The sequence below is a fragment of the Leopardus geoffroyi genome, chromosome D3, assembly GCF_018350155.1.
Source record: "Leopardus geoffroyi isolate Oge1 chromosome D3, O.geoffroyi_Oge1_pat1.0, whole genome shotgun sequence".
Taxonomy (NCBI): domain Eukaryota; kingdom Metazoa; phylum Chordata; class Mammalia; order Carnivora; family Felidae; genus Leopardus; species Leopardus geoffroyi.
The window spans coordinates 41106238-41126253 of record NC_059339.1 but is presented as its reverse complement, the minus strand read 5'-3'; the positions used below and the strand labels follow the sequence as shown (position 1 = coordinate 41126253).

Below are 20016 nucleotides of genomic sequence, written 5' to 3'. Positions count from 1 at the left end.
TGAAAATGGCTCAGTTGGTTAAGCATTCAACTCTTGAATTTGGCTCTAGTCATGATCCCAGGATCGAGGAATGTGGGAGGGAGCCCTGGGTCAGGCTCCACACTAAGAATGGGGCCCGCTTAAGTTCTCTCTCTCTCTCTCTCTCTGCCCTTCTGCCCCCCTTCTGCGCTCTCTCTCTCTCTAAAATAAAAAATTAAAATAAAATAAAATTTAAAAAGGAAGAAGTAAAAGAGTTGAAGAGCCTAAAGATTTGGTGGTGGAAAAAGTACGGTACTGATGTGTAGAGAATGGGAGGGTGGAGTAGTTCTTTAAGTGGAAGAGATTTACAGATTCTGACAATACTTGAAAACCTGAAGAAAATTAAAAAAAAAATTTTTTTTAACGTTTTATTTATTTTTGAGACAGAGAGAGACAGAGCATGAATGGGGGAGGGGCAGAGAGAGGGGGAGACACAGAATGGAAGCAGGCTCCAGGCTCTGAGCCATCAGCCCAGAGCCCGACGCGGGGCTCGAACTCACTGACAGGTGCCCCTCTTTTACTTCTTCCATTTGTTTCTTTTCCATTTTTAAAAAGTTTTTTTAGGGGCGCCTGGGTGGCACAGTCGGTTACGCGTCCGACTTCAGCCAGGTCACGATCTCGCGGTCCGTGAGTTCGAGCCCCGCGTCAGGCTCTGGGCTGATGGCTCAGAGCCTGGAGCCTGTTTCGGATTCTGTGTCTCCCTCTCTCTCTGCCCCTCCCCCGTTCATGCTCTGTCTCTCTCTGTCCCCAAAATAAATAAGCGTTGAAAAAAAAATTAAAAAAAAAAAATTTTTTTTATTTTGAAACAGACAAAGACAGGGCTAACGGAGTAGAGGCAGAGAGAATTTCAAATGGACTCTGCACAGTCAGCACAGAGCCTAATGCAGGGCTGAAACTCAGGAAGGTGAGATTATGACCTGAGCCAAAAACCAAGAGTTGGAGGCTTAACCGACTGAGCTACCCAGGCGTCCCTCTTTCCCATTTTTTGCAATGTAGTGTTACTGGAGGCCATTTTTAGTTGTGGGCTTGAAGAGTTATACTATTCACTGCCTTCCAGCAGCTCTAGTCTGGATCTATGGCATTTCAGATTATGGGGGCCATGTCCCGGAGGGTGGGCCCTGGAGAGCTGTGCAAGAAGCTACTTAGTTTTTGGGGTAGATTGTTGTACAGCAATAGATAAATGGTAAAGGAACACTTATTTACAGTCTATATGGTAAGATGGCTAATGAAAATAAAAATTGAGTCAGTTGAAGAGAACTAGTTGTGATACTGGGTCATTGCAAACTTTTTTCAAATTGAATAAAGAACAAACTCATCTTTTTTTGTTGAAAAGCTATTTGGAGAGTTTCTCTGGAGAACAAGTTATGGAAATGGTTCTGAGGCTATTCAGGTTACCATACTGGCACATGAGACTGATTCACACTTGACTTCTGAAGAAGATACTATCAATACTTCCATCAATAGTTGCCCATAATATTATAGTACACTTCTCTGGCAGTTTTGTATTTCTCCTGTTGGCAATTACCTTGAAATCTCTTCTACAGACGTGAAAAGAGTTTCTGCTCGTATCCACATATCTATACTGTACAGAGAAATGGGACTCCCCTGATGATGAACCGGCCCTAATCTCAATTTGATGAAAGAGTAACGCAATTTTTTTAACCCATTAGCTAAGAATTTTATTCAATTTGTATTTTTCTCGAGATATTTAAATCAAAGACTATTACATTATAGAAGGAAATAGTTCACATGAATTTGTGAAGTAAAACATGACATCAAAGAAATCCCATAGGAGTTAGAGGTTACTTTGGTCTGCCTTCTCCTACTTCTCCCTTCAAGAACATTAATGGCATTTGGCCACAACTTGCCTCTTGCCAACTATATCTCCCACTATCTACTGCTCTATTCTCTCCACTTCCAGTCCTAATTATGTTCCCCAAACATACATGTCTTCACACTCTTGTTTGTACTATGTTCTACCTTTAATATCATAAGTCTAGCCACTCCCCTCCCCCAAGATTCTGGAACAAGCAAATCTAAGCTTATAACATACACTAATGATAATAATCCATCTATATAATTAACCATGAAGATCTTTCCAAACCTAGTAAAACAGAAAATATACTAAATAATTACCCGAAATTTTTGGAGAATTGAAAAATCCCAGTCTGCTACTTTGGGATTTGGGAATTTAAATGTCACTCTCAAGTACAAAATATTCACTAAACATTTTTAAGAATTGGAGAGTAGAGGCGCCTGGGTGGCTCAAAGTCCAACTTGGTCTTGGGTCATGATCTCACCGTTTGTGGGTTGGAGCCTGCAGGCTCTGTGCTGACAGCTCAGAGACTGGAGCCTGCTTCAGATTCTGTGTCTCCTTCTCTCTCTCAAAAATAAATAAATTAAAAAAAAAAAAAAAGAACTGGAGAATGACTGAGTCCTCCCAACAATGACATTTTTATTTGTTGTTGAGTTAGGGCACTACGGGCGGTAAGCATGTTTAATGAAAGGCAATAAAGACTTTTATGAAAGCAGACTATATGGTAAGCATTTTGCTAAAATTACGTAACTTAATCCTTTGGCATAGGTGTTCTCATTCACAATTTTTGGCAACAAGACCGCTGCAGTGAAGGTCTGGCCAGTTCAGTGGGAAGGTTTAGAATCGCAGACATTTCAGGACCCTCAGAGGCCGCCTGAGGGAAGGCCACAGTGACGTCACAGAATCTCGGTCCGGACATTCTCAGGGACCAGCTTTGTCTCAGTGGCCCACACTGGAGCCCACAAAGAACCACTAGCAAATGGGGTGGAAAAGGTGGCGTAGGTGCCTGGGCGTCTGTTTTCTCCGCGTGGAGACACACGTGCTCGCTACGTAGGAAATCCCACCCAGCGACGCCCGAGGCCCGCCAGCCCGACCTCTTCCAGCCTCCGCATTCAGGCGACCAGGGCGCAGAGGACGCAGCCCTGGCCCGGGCACCACCGCCGCAGCCCCGGGAGCTCGAGGCCAGGGAGAGTCGGTTGGGGTCACGCTGAGGCGGGAATGTACCAAGACATTTTCGGCCAGGAGAAAACAACCACTCGGAAGACCCCTGCCGCAGGTCTCCGCACTAGCTCTCCTTCTTGGGAAATGGGTCGCCCCCCAGAGCGCAGGCGCCCACAAGGAACCGCGCTTCCCTCCCAACTTCTGGAGGGCGAAAGGGGCGGGTCCAGGGAGGCAGACGCTGAAGCCCCGCCCCACCCGCGCGGCCTGCCGGATTCGCCCCGCCTCCTGTGCGCCGCGAAAGGCCCTTCTTCCTCCTGCGCCACAGTCCGGGCGGCGGCCCTGGTCGTGGGTTGCACTGCGAAGCTCGCGTGGAAGGCGGCGGGCGCGGGTCCCGGCCACACGGAGAGCGCGCTGCGCGCCCCCTTCTCCCCGGGATCGACGGGCCGCGGAAGTGACGTGTGCAGGAGCAGGAGCTCGTTTGAATCGGTTCCCGGGTGATCCTCGCGCCCGGCGCTGCTCGGCCGCCGCCTCCGCCACTGAGGGAGGAGCTGCAGCGCGCCGGGCTAGAGGCCTCGCGCCGCCCCGGGGGCTGGAGCTAAAGGCGCCGAGCGGAGCCTGCACCTCGGCCCCGAGCCGGCCGCGGTGGAGGCCGGCGCTGCCGTTTTTTCTCCTTTCCCCCAATATGGCAGCGGCGGGCGGCGGCGGGCCCTCGGTGGGAACTGGAGAGGACGGCGGAGGCGACGGCTGCAGGACGGTGTACTTGTTTGACCGGCGGGAAAAGGAGTCCGAGCTCGGGGACCGGGTGCTGCAGGTCGAGGAGCGCTCGGACTACGCAAGGTTCCGCGCCTCTGTGTGTCAGGTACGCCAAGGGTCCGAGGAGGGATGCGCGGGTAGAGTTTGGGTTGGGAAGGTGACGAGACACTCAACTTGCTCACCAAGGGCAATAAACCTGTCACCTGGCCCTAGTTCTGCGGCCTTGGCTTCTCTCTGCCGGGTGCCCGCCATGCCCGTGGCCGGGCGGCTGGAAGCCTTGGGCTGGTCCCAGCCTCGGCCTGGGAGTGTAGAGCCAGCAACTCCGTGGGCCTCCCCCCTGCCCTTTTACGGGGTTGGGGTCGGGGTGGCCCTCGCTGCCCGGGATTTCTTAACCTCACGTTTAATTGGCCCGTGGCGACCTTAGTACTCTAAGCCCTTAGTACTCTAAACCCATCTTCCAGGAGGGAAAAGTCACTGTGTCTCTTTCGTGAGGAACTTTTTGTTTTAAAATAGAGAACAGAGTTGTAACCCGATGTAACCTCTGTTATGACTTGCGATGGTTGGGAGTTCTGAAATTCCTGGAGTCGGTTTACCTCAGGTTCATTAAATGATCCAATAATTTCCCCGGTCGTCCTGTCAAGGAGGTTTGTGGGCCCGCCCTGGCAAGGTCCTTCTTTCCCTGGTGGAAGCACTTGTCCGAGTTAGCTTCGCAGGTGGAGCTGCCCTTCTGGTTTTCTGAACCGTAGCCCTTGAGAGTTTTAGAACTAACTCGAAAGGTGTCTGTGGGTAGCTGTGAAACATCAAAGAAGGGTGTGCGTGTGTGTATATATATACGCTATATATATAATGTGCGTATATATAGTGTATGTGTGTGTGAGATGTGTATATGTGTGACTATATATATTTGTATATGTATCTCGACTGTGTTAGTTTGCTTTAAAAATTACTGATTGTGTAGGAAAAGCTACTTTAAACTGTCAAGTGTCTTCTAGATATGTGGCGGTGGTGGTGCCTGAGCTTTAAAGAAAGGGTATAGCCCTGTGCTGCTTTAACCACATGAAGTTCTTTTTAAGCTACAAAGCTACTTAGCTTCCAAGGAAAGAGAACTTTGTGTTGAAGCATTGTTTTAATTTGGTGAGGCTGGTGATTTAGTACTGTTCTAGACACACAACTCTGTGTAGTTGCTGAAATAATTGAAATCAATATCTGTAGAATAAGAGCGACTTAAGAGCAAGGACTTTGGTTTGTTCACGGCTGTATTCCCAGTGTCTAGAACTGTGCCTGGCACATGGCAAATGCCAAAATTATAAACAGTGCATTCATTCCGTGCCTGGAAGTAGCAGATTCCCATGTATTTGAAAACCGAATGAATGCTCATCTTTTTTTGATAAATGTTTCCAAAACCATTCCACAAAAAGGGAACTCTTTATGTTCATTATTTTTATTAAAAATATCGGCACATTAAAGAAAATATGGAACAGAGGGGGGAGGAAAGGAAACCTTTACTATAACATTTATAAATACTGGTAGCACTTGGAGTTATTTTTTTGTATCCTTATCCGATTTAAAAAAAATTTTTTTTTAACATTTATTTATTGAGAGAGAGCATGAGCGTGGGAGGGGGCAGAGAGAGGGGGAGACACAGAATCCCAAGCAGGCTCCAGGCTCTGAGCTGTCAGCACAGATCCCGAGGCAGTGCTCAAACTCAAACCTAGAGATCATGACCCGGGCAGAAGTTGGATGTTTAACCGACTGAGCCACCCAGATAACCCTACCCCGATTTTTTTTTTTTTTTTTTATTGTTGTGACGCACATTTGCATTCTATTTTTTCAGTTAATATTGTCAGCATTTTTCTATTTTAATGCAAGTCTTCATAATCAAAGTTTCAAATAGTTTGTTTCGTACCACTGTTTACATAACCAAATCCCTTCTTTTTGTCGACATTAACGTTACTTTCAATTTTAAGTAATTCCATGATAAGCATCTTTGAATACATCGTGTTTTATGTCTTTTTCTTTTGTTTAGAAACTTGAAAATGAATTTTCTGTATCAAAGGTCAGGAATATTTTTAAAGCTCTTGATAGGTATTTTCAGATTTGTTTTCAATAACATTGTACTAATTCACTCCCTCTTTAGAAATAAATTCTCCCTTGTGAAAAGTGTCAGTAACTGTTATTTAGGGGAAGTATTATTACAGAAGTGATAACTCACTTTTAGAGATGGTGACTCAGTTAAGTAGAACAGTACAGTCTTGAATTAGGACTCAAACCCAGAACCCATATTTTTTCTGTTATACCACTTTGCCTCAAATTAAGTTGTTATAGGGAATAGATATATTTATTCCATTCCTTCAGTATCTTAATTTGAAAACCAAACAAAATCTTTCTTTTGACTAATTCTTTCCTCCTCCTTCCCACTTTTTTCTGCTGGAAGAGACAAAGGTGAAATTTGATCAGAGGGGGAGGGAAGAACTAGTTAAGGAAAAAGAATGGAAGGCTAACTTTTTTTGCAGAATTTATTTTTTTAAATTTTTAATGTTTGTTTATTTTGGGGGGGGAGGGGCAGAGAGGGAGGAAGAGACAGAATCTGAACCGGTCTCCAGGCTCTGAGCTGTCAGCACACAACCCAGTGCGGGGCTCAAACTTGGGGACTGCGAGATCATGACCTGAGCCGAAGTCAGACGCTTACTCGACTAAGCTACCCAGGTGCCCCGCAGAATTTATTTTTTAAAGCATCATTAGATTATGTAACCTAATCCCATAACCTTGCCTCCATTACCTACATGAAGAACTGCATTAAATTACTGAATTAAGTCCAAGATTACACAGTTAATAAGCAGTGAAACTAGGGTTAAATCTAGGTCTCTTTGATTCTGAAGCTTGTATTTTTATTTAAAAAAACCTCCACAGTGCCGACGTTATTTACTACAGCGTTTATTTTCCTTGTTGGGGAGGAGGCAAAATAATGCACTAAGTAAAAGTTTTTCATTAAAACTTGAACTAATAAGTGTTTGTAGTGCTAGAAAGTATTATGTATTCTAAACTGTTATTTGGGAAAAGTTCACTTTGTGGAAAAAGGGAGCAGTCAAGAGGAAAGAAGAAAGTTGAAAAAAAAAAAAAGGAAGGAATAGATTTGGAAGAATCCCTTACACTTGTGATACACAGCTATTGACTTCACCTGAGCCCTTGTGGCCTTGCAGAATCATTGAAGATGATTCATTTGGCTAGCGCTTCAGAATATATCCAGACATTAAGTCCCAAGTATGCAAACCTTCCCCTCCATCTCCAATTTTGAGGAAATGTTTACTTTTTTCTTTGTGTGGTTCCACTATACGTTGTTACTCTACCATGGCACCTTACTCTACCATGATACTTAAAAAAATCTGTATGCTTGTTGAGGGCAGGAGCTTTACCACTAGTTAGTTTATAGCTGTTAAATGAATCACTCTCTTCCTTTTAAAAAAATTTGGTACATAGGGTACACATATTAAAAATTCTGGGGGGCTCCTGGGTGGCTCAGTTGGTTGAGTGTCTGACTTCTGCTCAGGTCATGATCTCGCGGTTCATGAGTTCAAGCCCCACGTTGGGGTCTGTGCTGACAGCTCAGAGCCTGGAGCCTGCTTTGGATTCTGTGTCTCCTTCTCTCTCTGCCCCTCCCCCACTTATGTTTTGTCTCTCTCTGTGTCTCAAAAATAAATGTAAAAAATTTTTTTAGAAAAATTCTGAAGATGAGGGGTGCTTGGTTGGCTCATTTGGTGGAGCATGTGACTCTCGCTCTTGAGGTTGTGGGTTCGAGCCCCAAGTTGGGTGTAGAAATTACTTAAAATCTTAAAAAAAATTATTTTTCCAGAAGATTAAAAGAAGAAGCAAAAGTGGGTATAGGAAGGAATAAAATAGTAACCTGAAGAGAGTTAATAAACTTTGATAATATCTTCCACCATTGCTTAGCCTTGAAATCAGCTTTGAGTTTCTTAGAGGTCAAAACAAGGAAAGATAATTGATAGAAAAACTACAGTGTCTATAAAATAAAAACATTCCATTTGCTAGTGAAGCAAAGCTTTGATTTGAGAAATAATTTTCCCTAATTCCTTTGGAATCCTCATAATACGGACAACGTCCTTAAAGAGAGGAAAGGCTGCTGCTTATTTCCTTTAATGCAAGGTAGGGTATGTGTTATTTAGGGTAATGCAAGCTGCTTTAACCAGTAACCACTCGGATTTTTTTAAGTTTTTTTTTTTTTTTAAGTTATTTATTTTTGAGAGAGAGAAAGCATGGGTCAGGGAGCAGCAGGGAGAGGGAGAGAGAGAATCCCAAGCAGCCTCCACTCTGTCAGTATGGAGCCCGATGTGGGGCTTGATCTCTCGAACTGTGAGATCATGACCTGAGCCAAAGTTGGATACTTGACCACCTGAGCCACCCAGGCACTCCTCAAATTTTTTTCTTCTTTTTTTTTTTTCTTAGAAATTTCTCACTCATGTGCAGTATGGGTGTTACTGGTCTGTGGGTGATTCAGGGACAAAACCTGCACATTAGGTATAATGTCAAAGGACAAATTAAAGGCTAGTTTGCAGAGTTTCAGAACAGTGCGTCGAAGTATGTAGTTTCTGACTTAATCTATGGATGAAATTTAAAGTATTTGAAGACTTTATGGACTCAATTTAGTTAGCCGTTAAGAAATATTTAAAATTGGCTTTTGAGGAAGGTTGGACAACAGGTAGCTTGAAGGTGACCTAAAGAGATGGAAGGCAGGTAATTTTTATTACCCATTAAAGGCAGATCTGTCTGCTTTACCAATTAACCCAGAAAACGATGGGATCAAAGTATTCTTTTAAAAATGAAAAAACCTAGGGGCGCCTGGATGGTTCAGTCGGTTGAACGACCCACTTCGGCTCAGGTCATGACTTCAAGGTTTGTGAGTTTGAGCCCCGTGTCAGACTCTGTGCTGACAGCTCAGAGCCTGGAGCCTGCTTCTGATTCTGTGTCTCCCTCTCTCTCTGCCCCTCCCCCACTCATTCTCTCTCTCTCTCTCTCTCTCTCTCTCTCTCTGTCTCAAATAAATAAACATTAAAAAAAAAACCTAATCAAGTCTCTTGCCCAAATAGAATGTTATTCTGCTTTCGCATAGGGAAAGGCAGAGTAAGTGTATCTGTATTCAAGGCCAGGTTAATACAAAACATGAAAGACTTTAGTTTATGTCTTGATAAGATAGGATTTAGACTAAAAATATGGGGAGAGAAGAATATGCCATCTTGAATAAAAGCATAATGAATTATGTAAAAATGTAATTTATATTTGCCAAATATCAAAGATTTAAAAATATTGAGAAAAATTATGATTTCAAGAAATAATTCTCATATACAGAATTATAGGTAAGGAAGACAAAAGAAAGCTTAGTATCTTAGTTGAATAATAACAGATTAATGGAGAGAGTGTATGGAATTATTAGATATAATTCAGATGCATGTAAATCTTAAAAATTCAACTTGGCACATAGTTTTTCAGTAACTGAACAGACTTTATTCTGCAGGGTACGTAAGCACATGATCTAGCAATTGGGCACTGTAGAAATAAAGTAGTACTGAACTAAAAAGTAAAGACTCATTACACAAAACTAATAAAGGTCTGTAAAGCCAGTTTTTATTTGTTAAACAAGTACAGTTTTATTCCCCATCAGTTTATGTCAATAGCTTCATTTCTGTAGGGTGGAATTCCATAGGATATGATTATCTTTAAATTTAGTAAAGTGTACCAGATTGCTTTTTTTTTTTTTTTTTTTTACAGTTTATTTAAGTAACCTCTGTATCTAACATAGGACTTGAACTCATGACCCCAAGAGCATCAGTCACATGCTCTTCCGACAGGGCCAGCCAGGCACCCCCAGATTGCTTTTCAATATAGTTGTATTGATTATCAGTCTTTTTTTTTTTTTTAATAAATATTTATTTTTGAGAGAGCATGAGTGGGGGAGGGGCAGAAAGAGAAGGGGACAGAGGATCCAAAGTGGGCTCTGTGTTGACAGCAGTGAGCCCAGTGTGGGGCTTGAATCCACAAACCCTGAGATCATGACCTCAGCCATCGGGTGCCCAACCGATTGAGCCATTCAGGTGACCCTAATTATCATTTTATTAATAGTGTATAGGCCCAGTTTCCCTGTGTGGAGGCCTGTACTTTATATTATCAGGACTTAAAATTTTTGCCGACCTCATGGGAATAAGTTGTTTTAATTTCTCTACTAGTGAGGATGAGTGTATCTTCATATTTTCTAATTTTTTCCTTTATGGCTTGCACTTTTTGTATATTTTCAGAAATCCTTTTCTCTGTCTTCTCAAAATTATTCCTCTGTGTTCTCCTCTAAAATTTGGGTTAACATACAGCATCTTTAATTCTCTTGAAATTTCTTTTTGTGTATGTTAAGATGGGGATCTTATTTTACCTATTTTTGTGCAGTTATCTAGTTTCAGTATCATTCATTGAAATTATTCTTTCCGCACCAATTTATAATGTCACCTCCTATTTCCATGTATATATGTGTGGGTCTGTATCACGATCCACTGTTCTCTTCCACTGGTCTGTTATAGTATGTTTTATGTTACACATTTCTCTTACGAAAAGCTTCAAACATAAAGAGATAATAGTATAATGAGCCCACATTAACTCATCATCCAGATTCAACAGTTACCAAGTATTTTACCACACAAGTATCATTTTTGTCTTTTGTGGCATATTCCAGTTCTTGGTTCACTTTACTCCTAGCTTTTCACATGGATTTCTGTGATCACACCACCAAAATTAACATCTTAAAATATTGTCTGATAGCTTTGTTCATATACAGGTATCTCTGATTATTTCAAAATGTCTTTTTATAATTGGTTTTTTAAAATCAAGATTCCATCAGGGTCCTCATGTTGAATTTGTTTTTTTTATATTATGAATTTAGAGCATTTCAGCACAACTGTCTTTCCCCAATCTCTCAGTTTTTCTTGACCTTTGCCTGTTGAAGAAATCAAGCAGGTTTTTCTTGAATAGTGCACATTATGGATTTGTGCTCCTTCATGGTGTAATTTAACTTGTTCTATCTCCATATGTCCTGTAAACAAGTTATTTTTAAAGGTTTATAAGCAAAATTTAGGTTCAACTTCTTTGAGGTATGGAGGCAAAGAATACCTCATAGGTAGGTGGTGCTGGTACTTTGTTACATTGTATCAAGAGGCATGTAATAAACGAATATTTCTCCCACTCTTAGCAGTGCTAAGATCATATTAGCATTCAGGTGGGATTCAGGTGGTTTCACCTGGATCCCTCCATAACAAAATTTGATCTGATAGTTCATCCATTAATGGTGAGATTTTGATTGCCATTCCTCCTGTATTTATTAGCTGGAATTCTCTAAGTAACAACTTTGCCTCATCAATTAGAGCTCTTTGGTTACCCCTAAATACAGTTGGTGCCGAAAAGGCAGGATAAATGCTGTGTTTTTTCCCTTAATTTCATTTTAAGTTTATTTATTTTGAGAGAGAGTGCATGAGAGCACACAAGCGGGGAAGGGCAGAGAGAAGAAACAGAATCCAAAGCAGGCTCCATGCCATCAACACAGAGCCCTACAAGGGGCTGGAACTCAGGAGCTATGAGATCATGACCTGAGCTGAGATCTAGAGCACTCAACCAACTGTGCTACCCAGGCACCCCTTTATTTTTTCCCTTTAGTCAGTGTTTAGAATAAGGAGTTGGTGCTTTAACAAGTTTCAGTGGGAACCAATAAGGGTTTAGTATCGCTATTGAAGATTTGAGTGAGTATCATCAGTCCAGTTGTCCGTCCCACCCCGGTGGCAAAGTTGGTCTAAGATTAGTCCATCATTACTCAAAGCAGAAGTCAGTCTTTTCACTTAACTATACATTGTTGTATTGTTTAATTTTAGAAAGAGCATATGTCTTTTAATTGTAAAGATATGTAAAATTTTAATGGAAATGTTAACTCATTTTTCTTATTGTCATTTTTTGATCATTATTGTCATTTTTTGATCAGACAGTTGTAAAATGTCTATTTTTTGTATGTTCATTGGTCATTCATTTGTATTTTTTCCTTTTGATCATGATTTTTTGTTCTTTTCTCTTTGTTGATCTTCATCTTGTTTCAGGAAGGCTTTTGGTTTCCTAAGGATGCTCTTTGCCTCCTGTTGGAATTCCCTCTCAGAATTTATAATTTGCCTTAATTTTTTAAAGTTACTCTTTTGGAAGGGGTTATAATAGATTAAAGAGATTCTTTAATACAGAAAATCCTGCATAGCATGGCTATTCTTACCTCTGTGTTATAAATATTAACTTCTCCTTTTTTCTAGTACTTTTTGTGTGTTTAAGTATTTATATGAGCATAAGTGTTAATGCTTTGCTTCAAATGAGTTTACTTATATGTTGACATGAAATAGCATGCCTTTTGCCTAGGAGGCCCTGCTCATATTAAAACTCTTTTGAAATATTTCGTCTAATCATCATGTTCCTAGGTGGCTTTATATGCCAGTAGAAGAAAAAACAACCTTGTTAAGCAAATAGGTAATTAATAGGTAGAGCTGTCCTTAATTATGCAAAGGAAAAATTTTTAAATATCAAGACTTAGATTTCTTAGGTGAATACAGTAATTGTTACAGGGTTATGATATACTATCAATATTTTCATATTCTTATGAACTTGAATGATGTATTTCTTTCCTTTGTGTAATAATTGATTTTATTCCTATTATTTTGGATAGACACTTGGCATTTCACCTGAAGAGAAATTTGTTATTACAACAACAAGTAGGAAAGAAATTACCTGTGATAATTTTGGTAAGCAGTGTTTAATTGATGCTTTTATATTTAGTATATTCTAGTATATTATAGGGCAGTAACTATTTTATTACACAGATAAACATCTAAAATTATTGATAATTTTGGTTACTTTCGTGGAGTGGAGGGGGAAACATTATATGTGCACAGTTTGTGTAGAGGTCATATTTTTCAAACAAGATGATAGAAAAATAGTTGTCATTTACGGCTGCAGAAGATGAGATGTTGTGTGATACTTGGCCACATTTCTTTTACATGGGCCCTCAAGAAGTTAATTCTCACCAACTTAGATTCTTCCACTATCTTTTTATTTTTTTTTATTTTTTTAATGTTTGTTTATTTTTGAGAGAGAGACAGAGTGTGAGTGGGGAAGGGGCAAAGAGAAGGAGACAGAGAATCCAAAGCAGGCTCCAGGCTCTGTACTGTCAGCACAGAGCCAGATGCGAGGCTCGAACTCACGAACCGTGAGATCATGACCTGAGCTGAAGTCAGACGCTTAACTGACTGAGCCACCCAGGTGTCCCCCACTATCTTTTTTTTTTTTTTATCCAATTAGATTCCAGGACCTGCCAGTTTTCGTGCTTGATTCCTTTTGAATTTAGTTCTTTGTCTGATTTTCTGTGATAGTTTAACTTATTAAGAATTGAGTGTTTTAGATGAGTGGAAATATTTGGGCCAATTCCACTGTACTATCCTTAATAAAACACAACTGAATTTATAGATAGATCCATTGTGTGAGGGGTTGCCTGTACCATCTCTAAAGATATCTTATAGATATAATTTGCATATTCAGAATTATAAATTCATTGTGTTTCTGATACTAGTGTAGCACTTAAGTTATTACTTCTTAATTACAGATGACACTGTTAAAGATGGAGTCACTCTATACCTGCTACAGTCAGTCAATCAGTTACTACTTACAGCTACAAAAGAACGAATTGACTTCCTACCTCACTATGACACACTGGTTAAAAGTGGCATGTATGAATATTACGCAAGTGAAGGACAAAATCCTTTGCGTAAGTATTACATCTGTACTAATTTTGACAAACTATTACTATACTTTATCCCTTGACCACATGTTGCATTCCTTCACTTTTTAAAAATTCTATTTCTACTTTATTAGAAGATATGACTGGTCATTGTGAACTTCCTTGCTTCAACCTCTTCATCACAATATGTTTCTTTTTCTAAGTCTTCTTCAGAGTAAAGGTACCTCTCTTTTAAAACTAATCTAGTTAGTATTACAATTTCTTCCACTTTAACGTATAAGATATATTGTACCTACATATCTTTCCATCTCTTGTATACTCTGATTTATTCTTCCTGGCTTCCTGTAGACCTCTCCTAATTGAGAAAAATTTTTTTTTATGTTACAAATTTGCATACCTGAACTGCACAAGTAAGTGGTTTTTGGTCTGGTCTCCATTTCTTGTTTCTTTCTACCATTACTTCTCACCACTTTTTATCCTACCTTTGGATTGTTTGCTAATGACCTTTATGTAAATCAGTTGATTTAGAGAGTCTTTTCTGTCTGGATCCTGCCAATGTGTTCAGTACTACTTAGATATTCATTATAAACTTATTAAAAATATTTTTCTCATTGTATGCATTATAGTTTGTAGGAAATTAGAATACATAGATAAGTAAAAAGAACATAGAGAACATCATATCTCTACCACACAGATATAACTACCACTTACTTTGGTGTTTATCATTTCAGACCCTTTCATAACTTTTTTAGTGGTTTTATATGGTGCATACTTCTTTAATCTACTTTTTTGTTTAAAATAAAAAATATGTTTAATATATATGTCAGTGTATATTTGTTTTTAGTGTTTATACATTATTTACATAAATTTCTTTGAACAGTGTTCTACTGTTAGACATTTAGGTTGTTTTTAGTCTTTTTTATGTTACACATGACTGAATATTCTTTTGTCTAAATCTTTGTACACATCCTCACCTGAAGTACTGGTATTACTACTGTCAGCTGCAGTGGCAGGCTCTGTGCCAAATGCTTTATGAACATTATCTCATTTAATCCTTAATCCCATGTAGTAGCTAATGTTAGGTAATGACCCTACTTTGCAGAAGAAACTGAGGCTAAGAGATTTTAGGTAGTTTGACAAAGGCCACCCTACTAGTAAGTGTTGGAGCCAGGATTTGAACCCTAGCAGAGGAAGAACTACCGAACTTGAACTGCTAACCGTTACATTTATTACCTCTGATGTTCATTATATACAAGAAAGCTACCGTCTTATTTCTCCCATCTTAAAAACATCATACTTACTTACACCAGCTACTGCCCAGTTTTTGTTCCAGTTTACAGCAAAACTCCTTAAAAGAGTTGACTGTATTTACTGTCAGTAGTGTCGCTCCTCTTCCCATTCTCTCCTTTTCACTCTCTTGTATTTTTTTTTTTTTTAAAGAGAGTGCAAGCCAGGGGAGAGTGGTAGAGAGTATCTTAAACAGGCTCCATGCTCAGTGAGGAGCCCAACAGGGAGTTTGATCCCACAACGCTGGGGCCATGGCCTGAGCTGAAATCAGGAGTTATATGCTCAACTGACTGAGCTACCCAGTTGCCCCTGTACTTACACTTTGAAAGTCTCCAGTGACTAAATCCAATGATCAGTTTTCAGTTCCCATTTTACTCAAGGCATTGACAGTTTATCACTTCTTCCTCCTTGATAAAATAATCTTCACTTAACTTTTGAGAAACCATACTCTATTTTGTTTCTACCTCAACTGTCTTCTCTGTAGTCTTCTCTCTCCATCTTCTTTTTTTCTTCTTTTTCTTTTTTTCTTTAATTGAGATATAATTGACCTCCCTCCTCAACCTTCTTAATCTTGAAGTGCCTCAGGGCTTAGTTCCTTGGTTCCTTATCTTATTTAGTCATCCTATCCAATGTCATTGTTCTAAATACCATCTTTATGGCAGTGACTCCTAAATGGAGGTGATAGAAATGGTAGTTTTTAGTTAAATATTGATAATAATGTCAGACTTCTCTCCTGAATCCCAGTTTTGTCTGTGCAGCTCCCCATATGTTATCTCCACTAGAAAACCTAAGATGGGAGCCCTGATCTGATCAATGAATCCTAACTACACATAATTTTCCCATCCAAATTGATTATCGCTGTTTTTTTAGTTACTTAGGCCAGAAATCAAATTGATCTTTCATTCAGTCTGTCAGAAAGTTCTGTTGGCGCTATCCTCAGTGTGTATCTAGAAATGACAGTTTCTGTTTCTTTAAACCTGATCTCGAGGAATCATCACCTAGATTATATAGTGAACTCTTAATTCATTTCTATCTTTTCATGCCTGTCCACGTAAGGTTTGAGAAGTCAGATTGTGTTACTCTTCTGCTGAAAACACTGATGGTTCCCCATTTCACTGAGAATAAAAGCCGAAGTCTTTTTAATCATCTATATGGCCTTTGTAGCTCTGCTTTGTGAGTTCTCTGCCTTTGTCTCAACTCTTCTTTTTGCTTGTTCATTTTACCCCAGTTCCAGCTCTATACTTAGCTTAGGACCTTCTGCCTGTAATACTCTTTGTCCAGATAGGCCCTGTCTCATTGCCTCACCTCTTTGAAGTTTTGTTTATTACCTTCTTAACAAAAATTAACCTGCTTAAGATTGCAGCTGTATTTCCTTTGTGCCTTTACTGTTAGTCTCTTTGCTCTTTCTTTTCTCCACGTATACAACTTTCTAACATGATTATGATTATATTACATTTTCCATCTCTCTCATCATTTTCCATCTTTTTAAAAAAAATTTTAATGTTTGTTTATTTTTGAGACAGAGAGGGTGAGCAGGGGAGGGGCAGAGAGACAGGAAGACAGAATCCAAAACAGGCTTCAGGCTCTGAGGTGTCAGCACAGAGCCTAATGTGGGGCTTGAATTCACCAGGAGTGAGATCATGACCTGAGCTGAAGTCAGATGCTTAACCAACTGAGCCACTCAGGCGCCCTGATTCTTCCATCTTTTAATTAGAATGTTAACTCCACAAGATTAGGACTCTTGTCTGTTTTGTTCTATCCCTAGAATAATGGCTGAAAATAGTAAGTGTTTAAATACTTGTATATTGAATGAACTTGTAATTCTTTCTCTGGAGATAGATTTCTAAATATATAATTATAGAGTGAATAGGTAGTTCATTTTCAAGATTTGATATAAATTTAATTGCCTTCCAGATTAGTTGTGCTAGTCATCATTCCTGCTGTCATATGAAAAAGAAAGTCTCCCTGTTTAAGTTCTTGCTTTGATTACTGTGACTTTACATTCCTAGGTCTTTCCCTCCTTTTGTTTCATTGGCCTTTGGTGGTGCTTCTTACTATCCTTGACCATATAGTGGATATTTCTTAAAGTCATGCTGCTCTTTGTTTATACTTTTCTCTTAAGTGATCCAAGCCTTAACTGTTCTGTCAGTGAAGCAAAAATCCTTACCTCTGGCTGTTTTTATTCTCTCAAGTATCTGTTCTAGCTCCCTATGGGCCACCTCTACTCCTTGAGTTTGATGTAGTAGTGGTGGGGCATTGCAGCTAAAACGGAATGACTGTTTTCCTTCCCCTCTAAATTTTTCCTTACTGGTAAATATGACCATTTATCAAGTCTTCTAGAGCAAAGACTCAAAACCATCTTGAATTTTTTTCCTTTGTTCATTCACATTTCTGCAGATACCAAATTCTTCCCTCCAAATTTCTCTTAATTTTTTCTTTTCCTCCCATTTCTTACAATGTTCCTCCTCCATTTTCTAGACATTACCATTGGCCAGATCCTTATATGTAATCTGATTTGTGGTAACTTCTTTGTAGTTTATAAACATAGCCATTCTGTAAGTGTTTAGACTTTGGAATGCTTGCTGGGGTGCTACTCTGTGGATTAATTTATAGTGTTGGGTTATGCTTCAGGGAAAGTAAGAGACATAAATTTGGTATGTTGCCCTTTTTAATTAAGGAAATAAAAGTGGAAAATAGTTTTAGTAGTGACCTTGAAGAAAAGAGAATATTAGGTGATAATAGTGAGCCATTAAGAAGTTGAATATCAGCTTGGTTGTTGTAGGAAATAATTAGCAGTTCTCTGTTAAACAGACATGTTCTGCCATTTGACAAGTTGCTGTTAGTTACAAGATTTCCATATCTAAATTAGTTCTTAATAGACACTTACATAGTTGCTTTAGATTTGCCCCTTCATCTCTAAATGTGTTTACTTTTGACTTGTGCATGATGTATTACATACCACGAACTAGTATTTGATTTTATGGTTATGGTCTTCTGTTTGTCTTCTATGTCTGTATGTCTGTCTTTAGATTATAAACTCCTTGAAGCCAGGAATCATGGCTGGCTGACTCATGCCGTTTAGTGCCTTACAAGTACTGGGTGATGACTGCTTTTTTATGCGGTGGTGATTGGTGATGATGCCTTTATTATGTATTATATCATTAGGATCAGGATAATACTTTAATTCTAGCTCTTTGGAAAATAAAAGTGATGGCTTAAGGTACTTCAGAGTTTCTTTTACTTTGTACTTTTAAATGAAGTATTTGGGAGGGAAAAGTTAAGCAGTGATGTCTTCTCATTCTCTTCCAGCATTTGCTCTTGCCGAATTAATTGACAATTCATTGTCTGCTACTTCTCGAAACACTGGTATTAGAAGAATACAGATCAAATTGGTAAGAAAATAATACTATAAAGAAATTTTACTTTATCTTTTATAGAAGTACCATAAGTTCATTGTAGAAAAATTAGAAAATAAGGTCAAAAACTAAAAGTAGAAATAATTATTTGATGTCTCTTCATTGTTAAAATTTTTTATGTGCCCTTTTTTCTATGCATATATGTATATATATATGTGTGTGATCATAGCTTACATTTTGTTTTTTGTGATCTTCTACTTTCCCTTGACAGTACGTTGTAGACATTTGTCATATGAATATTCTGCAGTATAATGTTGTTATAGTTTCATTTATTGGTTATATGATAAATTATATAATCTACTATTGTTGAACATTTAGATTTTTTTCTGTATTTTTGCCATTGTGAGGAATGCTGGCATGATTGATAGGTCTTTGTACATGTATCTAGTTCCTTAAGCTAAGTTCTGAGGTATGGAATTTCTGGATTAAAGGACATGAATTCTAAGGCCTTTGATTTATGTAGCTGAAGTACCTTTTAGAAAGTTGTAATACATTTACACTTCCACCAGCAATGTGTGAGTGAGCCCATTGAATTACTTCTTTAATGTTTGACTTTTTATATTTTTAATATTGATTTGACTTTTCCTGTCTTTGTGAACTTATTTCATAGCTTTTTGATGAAACACAAGGAAAACCTGCCGTTGCAGTAATAGATAATGGAAGAGGAATGACCTCTAAACAGCTTAACAACTGGGCCGTGTATAGGTTGTCAAAATTTACAAGGCAAGGTGACTTTGAAAGGTTAGAAAACTTTACTCACTTTTTTGATGGGGAGCTGGGAATTTTAATAAGGATGGGAACTCTAATATGTCTTTAGTTAAATGTGGTACATTGGAGGTTTTGACATTATCAGCATATATATTGTCAGCATATATACTTAGATTTTTATATTATTGAGTTTTTATTATCAGTACTTAGAAATAGTCAAAATTACATAATATTTTGCCCTTCCACTGAAGAAATATTTTTGCATTTCCTAAGATACGTAGAAGCTATTATGATATATTAAGTACTTTGGACCTTTCACCCTTTCCTTACTAAAGTTTGATGAGAGCTTTGTGGTCTGTAGAGCAGTAGGATGGTTTTAAACTAGGCTTTAGAAATCACCCGATGTGACTTACAGAGTGTCTAATGAACCACATTTAGTTCTGTTGAGTTCACCATTGCTCTACTTGACAGGTCTCTGCTTAATAAAACATTCACAGCTGTTAGTGAATAGTGTCTAGTCAAGAGTTTTGTATCAGAATATGCTTATAGAAAATATCCTGAATGAGAATGTTATAGGGGAAACAAAATATACTAGAAGTTGTCAGGGTTATAAAGATTTAGGTCTTTGGGATATTAGCTGAATTCTAGTAAGAACTGTGACCCACAAGTCTTTTGGTATTTTCAGCTATGTTGTGTACTTCAGGTAGCACACTTGGGAACAATCTGTTGTTGTTGTTGTCGTTATTATTTTTAAGTAATGTTTTTTTGTGTCCTATTTTTTTCTTTTTGTCATGTCAAGGAGAATCAGTCAAATTTAGGGATTAATCTTAACATTGTTAAAAATTAATATAGTTTGCATATTTGCCTTCTTGTTTCTGAAATTTCAGCACCCACAGAATTTTTATCAAATTTGTACACACAGTGTCATGGTTAGAGGCCATATAGTGAAAAAAGTGTCAGAAATCATTTGGCTTGGTTTGAATCTAGCCTTAATAGTTGCATGACATTGGTCAAGGTATTTTACTTCTTTGGGTTTCAGTTTACAT

General features: G+C 38.8%; 1 protein-coding gene across 1 annotated transcript in view; it reads left to right on the top strand.

Moving 5' to 3' along the window:
• The first annotated feature begins 3286 nt into the window (after positions 1 to 3286).
• SMCHD1 (structural maintenance of chromosomes flexible hinge domain containing 1) overlaps positions 3287 to 20016 on the top strand; it is a 155758-nt gene continuing 139028 nt past the window's right edge. Inside the window, exons 1-5 of the mRNA XM_045459462.1 lie at positions 3287 to 3854; positions 12492 to 12567; positions 13425 to 13586; positions 18156 to 18238; positions 18873 to 19003. Coding sequence (XP_045315418.1) covers positions 3678 to 3854; positions 12492 to 12567; positions 13425 to 13586; positions 18156 to 18238; positions 18873 to 19003 — 629 coding nt within the window. The 5' untranslated portion in view covers positions 3287 to 3677. The remainder of the gene's footprint in view (positions 3855 to 12491; positions 12568 to 13424; positions 13587 to 18155; positions 18239 to 18872; positions 19004 to 20016) is intronic.